This window comes from Rhinolophus sinicus, chromosome 15, assembly GCF_057876585.1.
Source record: "Rhinolophus sinicus isolate RSI-liver-muscle chromosome 15, RSI-T2T, whole genome shotgun sequence".
Lineage (NCBI taxonomy): Eukaryota > Metazoa > Chordata > Mammalia > Chiroptera > Rhinolophidae > Rhinolophus > Rhinolophus sinicus.
Window position 1 is genome coordinate 88,416,650 of NC_142515.1, and position 13,361 is coordinate 88,430,010.

General features: G+C 40.1%; 1 protein-coding gene across 7 annotated transcripts in view; it reads right to left on the reverse strand.

The window, feature by feature from the left end:
* The window catches only part of KLHL2 (kelch like family member 2), a 95,983-nt gene that overhangs the window by 51,084 nt on the left and 31,538 nt on the right, over nt 1-13,361 (reverse strand). For 5 of the 7 annotated variants that reach the window (XM_019744634.3, XM_019744636.3, XM_088792456.1 and 2 more), the window contains one exon: nt 979-1,100. The exons of 1 other annotated variant lie outside the window; for it this stretch is intronic. In XM_019744634.3, coding sequence (XP_019600193.1) covers nt 979-1,100 — 122 coding nt within the window. Of the gene's footprint in view, nt 1-978; nt 1,101-7,919; nt 8,181-13,361 lie in introns of those variants that run through there. One more of the 7 variants, XM_019744637.3, reaches the window with a different exon arrangement.

The following is a 13,361-nucleotide window of genomic DNA, read 5'->3' on the forward strand; positions in this document are numbered from 1 at the left end:
AGGCATGTACCCTTTGATCCAGCAATTACATTTTGAGGAATCTATGCCATGAAATTTTTGGATGCAGAGAAATTCATTCTCTGCAGCATTTTTGCAAAGGTGAAAAATCATATATGCCGATTAACATAATGGATACCACACAAAAGAATGAGCTGGACCCACATGTACTTACGTGTAAAGAACTCCAAGATACCTTGTGCAGTGAAAAAAGCAAGTTGCAGAACAACAGGTATAGTAAAAATATATTTATGTCAAGAAGTGTGGTGTGTATGTGTGTGTGTGTGTGTGTGTGTGTGTGTGTGTGTGTGTGTGTGTAACTGCATAGAAAAGGGTCTAAAAGGATTGACACCAAACAGTGGTTATGCTCTGGAGAGTGGATCAATGTGTGTGGCTTGGCATGGGCATGAAGGGAAGAGCAATTTTAAAGAGGGACTTTCACTTTCTACTCCATATACATCTGTACTATTTAAATACATCACATATATAAAACATTTGTTCTCTATAGAAAGTATGAAAGATGCAATGTCAAATTTTAGCTAACCTAAAGCTAAACCTTTAGCTAAACCTTTAGAAGCACTAAAAGAGGACGCTGAAATAATAAAAGAAGTAAATGCTGTTGGTAGTCAAAAACATCCTTTGTAGATTTCAACCTTCAAGGGAATAAAGACAAATGTGGGCAGCATCAATCAGTAGTTATAAATGAATATGACAGTGTTTTCATAAAAAAAGAAAAAAAGAAAAAAAACAAGCATCATTCAGAAACTAAAGGAGTTGTATCTTAGAACTTTAAGAATATAAAAGATATTGAAATCAGAAACATTATTAAAACGATATCATCGTTCCAAATATCTCTGAGAGATACAGTTTCAACAACAAATTCTGTTACTCTGGCACAAAATGTGCATTGGGTAGGTAGGCTCTTTTGATTTAAAAACCTGGCATGTATAAAGTGCTAAGTGGTATGGTGTTTACTCTTACCTGTACATTTTCTTCTGTAACCTGGATTTCAGCAGTGTAAACATAATCAATTAGCATCCTCAGGGTCCAGCCATCTACCTCTTTTATTCGAACTCTCTTTGCTCGGCTCTCACTCATCTCACCTAGAACACAAAGGAGTAAGGGTGATGCAACAGCAAGACGCTGCTGTGGAAATACCAATGGCAAGCAGATTGGTCCATTTTCTTGAACACTCCCTGTATTCAGTAGGCAACACAGTCAGCCTCTTTTTGCAGGCCTAAAACATTCTGCTACCACCCCTAAAAGCTTACCTGAGCAAACCATAAAATGTACTTCTGTGACCACCTGTACCTACAAATCACAGCACAACAATGAACATGCCACGTGTCCAACTGGATGAATAGTGATACTTGTGGCATTACAGCTTCAGCACCTGATGCTGTCCGTGCTTTTGTTTTGGCCCGTGCTTTTGAGCAGTTTGTTTTCTTTTTAGATTACTGCTCATGACCAGAAGAGTCACAGTGGCACCGCCGTTGGCTAACAGCAATGAGCACTGGCTGGAAAAGGCCCATTGGGTTAGCAGCAACCATTCAACAAGCACAACCAATGCCTGCCATGGACGCGCGCGGCCTGCGCTGAGCCCAGAGGCTCTGCACAACTCTGCACTGGGCACAGAGTTCCTGCACAACTCTCATGCAGGAAACACTCAGAACACAAATTCAGGAAGATGCTGAGGGAATGCAAGAGAAAAGAGGGATTAGAAAAGGGTTAGTCAATTGCAAAGGTTTGTTACAGCGACCTTCTAGACCAAATCCATTCCTGTTTGTCATCTGCGGTGACTTCATCTTCAAGTCGTTTCCAAGCCAGCATTCACTACTAAAGCCAGTGCCTTCTACACCACTGCCTGCTAAGAAGTGCTTCAAGACCTTCCACCCCATACCAATGAACCAATTAAGTATTCAGGGATTATAAATAAGACCCTCTCTTACGGAAAGAAACAAGGAAGCAGACAGGTGAAGGGATGGCCCCTAAACCAAAGGGACTTACGGAGAGTAAGAAGCAGGTTTATGTGCGGACAACAAAACGACCCGAGAAGACGTAAGTAATCGAACGGTGGAGAAAATTTCAATTAAAAACAAGGGCAGTAAAAACAATACTGAGTGCTATGGAATACCTTAGCAAAAAGGTTTGATTCTAGATTTCATCAGGTTTTAAAGATAAAAGAAGCAGCATGAAAAACGATGCCTCCAACCCTCACCTTTACCTTAAGCAGGCATCTCCTGTTAGAAAAGAAACACAATGGCCTCAAGATTTCTTCAAAGTTCATTAATTTTTCAGATACAGTGCACTGCTTGCGACGGTAAACTATTAGAAAAGCCTATGGGAATCCATAATTACACAAAATTCCTTTGCAAACACAGAGCCTGGAAGGAAAAAAAATAGTAATAGTGATATATATTTAACAGTGTGCTTCCCTGGAGATTACCTCTGACAAGATCTCAGAAAGAAGCTGTTCTCCTAAGAGCTAAAATACCTTAAAAACTACCCTGCTACTTCCCAAGGGAAAAATATCTATCAGTATCACAAGGGAAAGGAGATAGTTAATGAGAAAAAGGTACATATGCCTATAAAGCAGGAAGACAGGGGACTGGGTTATGTGTCTGCTGTTACAGAACATATTTCTTGTCCCCCTTAAAAAAGGGGAGGGAAAAGAGGGTTGAGGAACATGGAAAAATTGTTCTTCATCTGCGTATCTACTCTCTCTGGATCTTGTAGCTAGACGAGATTTGTATCACCTTGGATGCTCTTCTGTGCCAAAAGTGAAGACACTTAGGTGATTCCCACATGGACATCTGACATTAGTCACATCTAATCCATCCACAGAAGCCCTGCAGGACGGGGGGCCACACAAACACAAAGCCATGTATCAAGTTCTCAAGGAGACTCTCCCCTCAGGATTTAGGCAAGACTTAGCTTAAACAAAAGTCGGACTTTAATTTATATATGTAACTGAAAAACAGTCCCCTGCCAGCAGCTTTTAATGTTATAGTTTTTAAAGTACTGCTGTAAGAAGTACTTTGCTAATTCATACATTCCTTATGTCGTTTTTAATATAAATTGTTTCTCTCCCCCAGAGAATTGTATCTACCTACTTTCACCAAATTCAATTCCAATCATATACTGTTTCAGAAACATTTTCATCTTTATTTTTCCTATTATTTTACAAAAGCAGTAATAAAAACAAACAGCTTGCCACAGATTGATTGCATTAATAGTTTAAAAATTGCAGTAACTACTAAAAATCAAAACACTAAAGAAAGCTGTAAAGGCTGTTTCGATCTAATTCTAGTTGTTACATATGACCTTAGCTACTGCCCTTTGCTGCGTTCGTAGAGGAAGTCTTCACACAGTATGGTTTTGTGAGATTTATTTTTGATAATGCATTTTAAAAAGGTATCCAATGACACTGCAGAGAGTTCATCTTGTATGGGTTTTAACTTCCCATAGTCCCTCTCTCAGATTAGTGTTCTGTGTCTGTGTTTTGATCATGTAGAACTCGGAAGCTCTACTAGGATACCCACCCACTCACCAAAACCCTGAAATCATCCCTGACTCTCCTTATTCCTTAGGCACCCATCCCACCGTTCACCCAAACCTGCAGAATTAACCACAGATACATCTCACATCAATCCCCCCCCCTCCCCCGTCATCCCCTCAATCCCTTCTGCCACTGTGCCATGGCGGTTCCCATCACCTCTTGCCAACACCACCACCACAGTAACCTCCTAATTCTCTCCTTACTTCCAGTGCAGACTCCACGGGTCTGACTACGGCCCTCAGAAGCCTTCCGCTGCTCCCCGTCCAGGCACACAAGCCCCTTCCACAGCCGCCCCTGCTTTGCTATCCAGCCTCCTCACTCTCTCCCACTTCTAGTCTCAAAATATATCAAGAAGGAACTGTGCATAGTTTCCCACACACACTGAGCAATTTCCTACCTTGATGCCTCTGTTGAGCTTTGCCCTCTTTGTCTCCCCATACCCTCATTCCCCAGGCTAATCCCCACAATTTCTTCAAGATTCAGCTGGACTCTCTCCAGGTAGCCTTACCTGTTGGTGACCCAAGGCTGGGTTAGGCTCGCACCCTGGGTATACTTGCCTACCTCCTGCAGATCCACTCTGTCGTAATAATAGCTAGTTCTCCCCACCTGGATTCTTCAGGGGGATGACGTCTTTCTTATGTCTTTTCCCCACAATGCCTGATGTATGGTAAACATCCAATAAATATTGGTTGGATGAATGAATGACTAGAAGAACGAAAAGTAAGCAGGTGCTAATTTAAGATGTAGCACCTTTACTTCACATAATTAATAACTCTTAAGTTAGTCTGGAACATGGGTATTTGAGCTATGGAAGATTTCAGTCAACATTTACTGAACATCCACTATGCCCTCCAGGCCAAGCTAAGCACTTTCACTAGTGAACACTGAACCATCTCGACTTTTTTTGAGGAAAGAAATGAAGTCCTCCAAATTGTAAAAGGTTAAGGACATATGTATGAATAAAAACATTTCCATCTCAAGGACCTTTAATCAGGACTTGAAGCCCGACACAAACGGCTCACTTTATCCATTCTGAAGTTCTAAAAAGTAAGTAAGTTTAAGAGGGCAAACCCTAAGATCCATTCCAATTTTAAAAATCCTATGGTTCCAATTTCAGTTATTGTTTAGCACATAAAAATATTTGGGAAAAACCATAAAACTATAATACAGAAGCTTTTAGTATGCTGAAACCCTAAGAAGTAATAACAAATTTAGTTGCATTTACTAAATAAAATTTACTCAAGTTCCACTGTCATCTAATCATTACTGCCCTTTGTTCCCTATCGGTCTGGGTTACAAAGAAGCTACTACTGACGTACAGGTATTTTCACTCTGGCAAGCTGACCCGTACGCCCCTGCCAGCCATTCTCTATGGTGGTCATAGTACCTAACTCTCCAATTCTACAACTAATCAAAAGCAAACATGGGAATTGCATTCCTCTGCCAGTTTTTGGTCTAGTTTGTGTAACTTCTGGAAAAATCTCCTAACTTCTAAAACAGAGAAACATAGAAAGAGACAATCCTCCTCCTTCCTTGAGAGGTTAGGGCCACTCTGGCAGGCCTCCTGCATTCAGGAGCAGATGCAATCTTAGGATAAAATTTTTATTGAGCACCGAGGGTGGAGAGACAGAAGGAACTAGATTCCTGATGAAAGTCGTAAGCTGCAGGTGCGATCATGACTCCTTTCCAATTATGAGAGAATACAATTCCTTACTATTTACATCAGTTTAAGTGGAGTTTTCTAGTAGGTGCAGACCGAAATGTTCTAACTTACACTCTTCATACGCAATAGCCTATTTCATTTCCTGCACAGCAGTCAGCGGTATCAGAAATGATCCTTTCTTTACCTTTTCGCTCTAACCTTTCCTCCTCTCCCCAATGAGAATCATGAATACAGGGACTTATCTGTCTTATTCATCTCTGTGGTTCCAAAAGCCTACGACAATGCCTAGCACACAGAAGAGGCTCAATAAATATTCCTTGATGAATGAAAGCATGAATCTTAACACAAATAGAACCAGGCACACAACTGAAAAAAACTCATCACTTCTTAAGCATTTAAATGATAATCTATCTTTTCCTAGTCTAATTTACTTCACCGAATAATGTTCAGTGTGACAAAAGAAATCATGAAAAAAAGCACACACACAAAAAGAGTGAAAATTAAAATTCAATATTTCCCACTAGATTTCAGATATTTTAGCCTGTGGCACCAAATAAGCCTCAAATGTATTTGTAAGAGAAACACCTTTTTAAATGCCACATTTGTAACAAACAAGTAATTTAAAAAACACCAGAATTTGACATATTCTTTCTCAAGTAATAGTTAACTTGGTCTTGTTCTAAACTGGCCCATACTTCACCAAGTAAAAACCTGTGACTGTATCACAGAATTACTTTTCATCTCCCTTCTCTACCCAAATACTTGGAACTATGATATGAAGCAGAATTCTTTTTTAGGTGATGTAATTTGAAGCAAAAATTCACCTATGGTTTATAGGACATTAAAAACAAAGGCTAAGAAAGAACACCGGCATATTCCCCATTTCCAGGAGGTGAGTCATGGGAAAACAAAAGAAGAGGAGGGTAACGCCCTGTGCCACTGCAAACACGTCTGCTTACCATTGATCAAGAAAATATAAATATACACGGCCTATGATGGAACGGAAACATAAAAAGTCTATTTGTTGTCCTCTCTATATTTTTTATAACTTTTTTTATTAGTTTCAGGTGCACAAAACAATGTAAAAGTTAGACATTTATCATATCTATCCCTCACACTCTATACTTTTTTATAATAAAACTTTCACAGGGCTTCAAGCCCAACAAAAGAGATAAAGAGACAATGGACTCATAGTCTAGCAAATCTTAAATGAATATAGTATGTACACTAAGCCACCTCTGCCAAATCTCCATCTCTTCTTTACATCATCTCTGCCAAACTGGTAACTACGCAGTGGATTCAGAAGAAGAAAACATACAAGGATTGCCAGACAGGTAAAGAGCATCTGAGGAACCATAAAAGTCTAGTTCTAATCTGGTAAGTACATGAAGAGACGCTCAGCATCATTCGTCATTAGGGAAGTGCAAATTAAAACTACAAGAGATGCCATTTCACACCCATTTAAAGTAGAATTACTAGTTTTAAAAAAAGACAGTGAGTAACAAGTGTTGTCAAGGAAGCTGGGGAAATGGGACCTGTGTGCACTGTTGGTGGGAAAATAAACTGGCACATCCACTATGGACAACAGCATAGCAGTTTTTTAAAAAGTTAAATGTAAATTTACCGTGTGACCCAGCAATTCCACTCCTATATGTCTATCTACCCCCATGAGAAATGAAAATAATTCTCCACGCAAAGAATTACACATGAATGTTCATAACAGCATTATTCATAACAGTCAAAACCTGGAAACAACCCAAATGTCCATCAGCTGGTGAATGGACTAATCAAAATGTGGTATATTCATACAATGGAATCTAATTAGCAATAAAAAGGAACAAACTGACAATACATACTATGATATAGATAAGCTTCGAAAACATTATGTAGGAATAAAAATGTTCTAAAATTGATTTACAGTAATGGCAGAACCGTTCAGCAAATTTACTGAAGATCATTGAACTCTACACTTAAAATGGGTAAATTTTATGTAAACTATGTCTCAATAAAGTTGTAAAAAAAAAAGACATTGGAAGTACTTAATTCACATTTTATATGTGCCAGAAATTAACATAGCATCCCTTCTTTGCATCTACCTTAGCACATAACAATCTAAAATCTGGCCAAGCATTCTCAGGCAGAAGTAGGCTGAACTGCAAAAAGTACCCACCTGCCAGTTAACTGAGCTACACTAGGAATATTCATGGACTGAAAATGTCTTCAGGGCCTCACTCCCATTAGGCAAAGCTCACATATTCATAAATTACAAGTCAGCTAAAACATGAAGAGTTGAGAGCCACTGAACAAAAACATAAAGAGGAAAACTCAAATGTAATTTAGGTTATAAAAGAAACAGAGAAGAAAGATAAAGACATAAGATCTCCCACCTCTAGCATCCATATCTCGGATGTCTAAGGCTCAGAAAGTCTGAAGACTCGAAGTGTTGCCTTTTGAGGGGAAAGGAAACTAACCTTGACCTTGTAGTTTTAAGTGAATCACTTTATTTTTGTAACTACGGAAAATTAAAAAATTTAAAAAAATCTAGTCTAAAACTTTCTCAATCTTCTATTCTTACAGAATATAAAGACATTTAGGGATTGAGAGTGAAAAATAATAATGATAATCATAATTACTGCCAACACTATTTGAGCATTTTCTATGTGCCAAGTGCTAAAGAGTCACATATATGATTTCATTTACCCTTTATAAAAGTCCAAGGAAGTGAGTAATATTATCATCCCCATTTTCCAGATGGGGAAACTGAAGCACAGATTGACAGTGATGGAGTGAAGCACAGACTGAACTCATCTTCATCTGTGTAAACCCTTTACATCCATTAGGTTTCAGGAAATGTCAGATTCCCGTCTCTCGAGGCTGCCCATCGCACTCCTCGCCATCCGTATCACTATTTGGAGCACACAGATCTTCCATACACTCTTATGTATTTAAAGTGTACATTTCCTGTGGTACATTTATACAATGGAGTATTACGCAGCCATAAAGAAGAAAGAAATCTTACCATTTGCAACAACATGGATGGACCTAGAGAACATTATGTTAAGTGAAATAAGTCAGACAGAGAAAGACAAATACCATATGATCTCATTTATATGCGGAATCTAAAGAAAAGAATAAGTGAATGAACTAATCAGAAACAGTTTTGGAGACATAGAGGAAAAACTGAGGGTTGCTAGAGGGGCGGGGGGGTGGGGATAAGGGGGAAGGTGAGGGGTTTAGAAAATAGTCGGTAACCACAAGATGGCCACGGGGTTTTGAAAATTAATTTGGGGAACGTAATTGATAATGTAAAGATTTTGTAGGGTATCCGATGGACATGTGTCCCATTTGGGAGACCACAGGGATGATGTAGATGCCTGATCTCTGCACGGTACACCTGAAGCTGAACAATAATGAATGCCAACTGTGATTTTATATATATGTATGTATGTATGTATGTATGTATGTATGTATGTATGTATGTATATATATATATATATATATATATATATATATATATATATGTATGTATATGGTTACAGGAAGCGGATTACAGCATTAGGAATAGAGACAGTGGAAATGTAATGGCTGTGTGCGATGTCAGAGGGATAGTGGATGGGGGGAGGGGGGTTCACACAGTGTGATGGATATAAATGATAAACGTCTAAGTATTGCTTTGTCTTGTGCACCTGAAACTAATAAAATTATATAAAAATAAAAAATAAATAAAGTGTACATCTCATCTCCCCAGTGACACAATAAGCTACTAGAGGGAGAAGTACGCTTACATTGGTTTGTATTCCTTATGAGTATCTAGCAAAATGTTAAGCACAAGAAATACTTGATAGTTCCTAAAGTATAAATATCTTTGTATCTGTGCCTTTATTGTATAACTACATTTGTATTTGTAAGTATTCTGTTTGCCCTACCAAACTCTAAGCTCATTGTTGGAACAGATAACTTCATTTCTTTGTAGAATATTATCTGTTTCATTTTCTTTTTTTTAAATAATGAGGTTAAAGACTTTAAGTGTGGCAGGCATACATACATTCCCATTTTTCCTGAAGTACTAAAATCATTCGATATATATTTTTACAGTGGCCTAAGTATCCACCCTATTTTACATTCTACATACTTTTACAGTGGCCTAAGTATCCATCCTATTTTCTTATATCTCCGAATCAAAGGACACTAAATAAACATATCTCTGTTAACTGTAAACACTGGATGAAATGAGAAAATCATTTGAAAAAATGTATAATAGTAAAAGTGCTTTTCTTTTGCCAAAATAATAAAGTGCCAAAAGCTGTTATAAATGGCAAGAAGGTAAAGTGAGCCAATATATGTAAATGTAAGTGAAAAGGGGGAAAAAAGGGAATAAAATTGTGAGTATCTATGTAATGTACACATACACACAAAAGGATTACAACAATGAAAAACAAAGATGAGGAGGAATTTGGAACAAAGCAAGAACGTTTTCTTGAATTACAATGCTTGATTTCATAAAAGTAAAATGTTAGTAAGAAAATATGAAAAGAAAAGCCCAGATCTGTGTATATTAAAAAAATACCTGTAACTCAGCTGGCCTTGGTTTGCAGCTTAGCCTCTCCCAGACACCTCCAAGAACAGTGTGGGTGGCAGCCATCTGCAGACTGCTTTGTGGCTCATTCCAGGTGTCCCTGTGGCTGGTACTCCTGGTGGCCTGCTTTAGACTGAGCCAGAGCACCACCCAGCTCAGTGGCCTCTGCGAACAACACACCCAAAGCGCAGATTGGGCAGGCAGCAGAGCTAAAGTGAATCCTGATCTGTAGTGTCAGCCCCTGCACAACAGCTCCTCCACACGCCAGTCCTCACAACAAATCACCCTGAGGGTCAATCCCTCCCATTCATGTGCAAACAGCAACCAAGGCTCAACTATAACAGGAGATCACACACAACCCACACCAGGGACACACCTGGAGCACCCAGCTCAGGTGACCAGGGAGACTGTGCCACTGACCCCAACAGGACACCAACTACATAAAGCCATTCTACTGAGACCGGGAAGTATAGCAGCTCTACCTAATACAGAGAAACAAACACAAGGAGGCAGCCAAAATGGGGAGACAAAGAAACATGTCCCAGATAAAAGAACAGAACAAAGCTCTAGAAAAAGAACTAAACAAAATGGAGACAAGAAATCCACCAGATGCAGAGTTCAAAACACTGGTTATAGGGGCGGCCGGATGGCTCAGTTGGTTAGAGCACAAGCTCTGAACAACGGGGTTGCCAGTTCAATTCCAACATGGGATGGTAGACTGTGCCCTCTGCAACTGAATACTGAAACCAGCGACTGGACTTGGAGCTGAGTTGCACACTCCACAACTAGGTTGAAGGACAACGATTTGGAGCTGATGGGCCCTGAAGAAACACAGTTTCCCAATATTCCCCAAGTAAAAAAATAAAAATAAAAGAAAAAAACAACACTGGGTATAAGAATGCTCTATGATCTCAGGGACAACGTCAACAAAGAGATAAAAAACATAAAAATGGAGATAGAAAACATAAAAGAAGAACCACTCAGAAATGAAGAATACAATAACGGAAATAAAGAATACATTAGAGACACAAACGGGGCATCTATAACCCATCAAAGGACTCTCTGCTCATCACGCAGAACAGCTAAGAGACTCGTGCAAGGATTACTTGAAGGTGGGCAAATTGGGAGAGCAGGGGAAGAGGGAAGGGAGTGGAGTGGAAACACGGCCCATATCTGAGGCTGTAGAGACGCTGCCAGCATCTGCAGAAACACAGGGGATCCCAGGACGGAACAGAGAACACAAAAGCCAAGAGGTGGGCTCTTTCCCTGCATCCCACAACTGATCTCTCCCACCAAGGGGGCAGCATATCCAGCATTTGAGGCAATAACCTCAGCTGAGACCTCCAGCTGGGCCCTTGGTCAGACAAAGGACACAAACTCCATACCTGGGCCCCTCCCCCCACTCTTCCAATCCTACTCCCACCCTTCCAGAGACTTAAACTGGCCCCTGAACTGAGGAGTAGTGTCAGATTACAGAGGAGCCTTAGTGCTCAGGCTCTGGGAAGACAGGCATGCAGCTCTGACACAGGGAAGAGGCTGGGAAGAGTGTGATTTTTGCTGGACTAGGAAAGAAGAGACTAGTCTACCCCCAGCCACCACCTTTTCTGGCGTGCGGGAAGAGTGTGACACAGCTGGGCTGGGAGAGAGAAGACACCTCATTCCCAGCCCCCACCCTACAACTGCGGAGGCACTCCCAGGAATCAGCAGTAAGCAGCAGATGTAGCCCTGGGCTTTCAGCAGCTCAGAAATCTCCCGCCCGCCACACACACACACACACACACACACACACACACACACACACACGGAAGAAGTGCCCCAAGACTCAGAACTGGACACAGGGCTGGTGGTGCTACTCTCAGTGTGCATATGTGCAGGCAAGAGCAGAAACTGCACTGACTTTGTAGCAAATACCACCCAGACCCCTCAGCAAGACTCATCTAAATCTGCAGTCCCAACGTCACTCTCGGCACCAGGCTCTGCCTGCACAATACACTGAGGACTCTTTGGTACAGCAGAGGACAACCTGGAGATTACTTGGTGGGCTTAAGCCAAGACTGGCGCTGCTTTTTTTTGTCTTTGTATCTTTGATATCTTTGCCTGTGTTGAGTGTGGGTTGTCGGTTATTTTTACATGTGAATGTATTTCATTTTTTCTTTGTTGTTGTTATTGTTGTTGTGCTTGGGGATTTGCTTTGTTCTGAAATTGCCCTACCAGGGCCCAGCTTAAGAGGCACAAGATTCAACACACCCAGAGGCCAACTCCAGACCAAACCAGAGTACTACCGGGTTTGACATACAAGTGACACACCCAGAGGGAATTCTCTACAGACTCAAGAGCCCATATAGGCAAAAACACATTTAAGTAGTCAACCCTCACGCAACAGAACACCCTGCTGTGGGCAGAGCCAAGTCTCACAACTAGTCAGCCTAGGCGTTAACCCCACTTACTCACAAGCGAAAAGCAATTAAAGACTTTAACAGGACAATATACACAACACAAGAGTCACCTTTGGAGCACACGCAGAAGAGAAGAATGAAGTAGTGCAAGTCAAATATAAAGGACATTTATTACATACTAATCCAGCAAGAACTAAGAACTCTAGGGGCTCTACCTAATACATCGAAGCAAACACAGAGAGTCAGCCAGAATGGGGAAACAAAGAAACATGTCCCAAACAAAAGAACAGAAGAAACTTCCAGAAATGGAACCAAATGAAACAGAGGTAAACAACCTATCAGAGACAGAGTTCAGAACACTGATGATAAGAATGTTTAAGGAGTTCAGTGATGACATAAAGAAGGATATAGAAATCATAATGAACAACCAGTTAGAAATAAAGAATACAATTACTGAAATAAAGAACTCACTTGAAGGAATTAACAGCAGGTTAGATGAAGCAGAGGATCGAATCAGTGACTTAGAAGATGAGTTAGCAGAGATCACCCAAACAGAACAACAGAAAGAAAATAGAATAAAAAACAATGAAGATGGTTTAAGAGACCTCTGGGATAACATCAAGCGCAACAACATGCACATCATAGGAATACCAGAAGGTGAAGAGAGGAAGCAAGGGATGGAGAACATATTTGAAGTAATAATGTCCAAAACTTCCCTAACCTGATGAAGGAAACCGACATACAAACCCAGGAAGTACAGAGTTCCAACCAGGATAAACCCAAACAGGTCCACACCAAGACACATTATAGTTAAAATGGCAAAGATTAAAGACAAAGAGAGAATCCTAAAAGCAGCAAGAGAAAGACAGAGGGTTACAAGGGAACTCCCATAAGACTATCAAATGACTTTTCTACAGAAACATTGAAGGCCAGGAGGGAGTGGCAGGAGATACTCAAAGTGATGGAAAACAAAGGCCTACAACCTAGATTGCTTTATCCAGCAAGGCTATCATTTAAAGTTGATGAAGAAATAAAAAGCTTCCCAGAAAAGAATAAGCTAAAGGAATTTACTACCACCAAGCCAGCATTGCAAGAAATACTAAAAGGACTTCTGTAAATAGAAGATGAAAACAATCTAACTACAAATTAAAAAATGGCAATAACTATGTA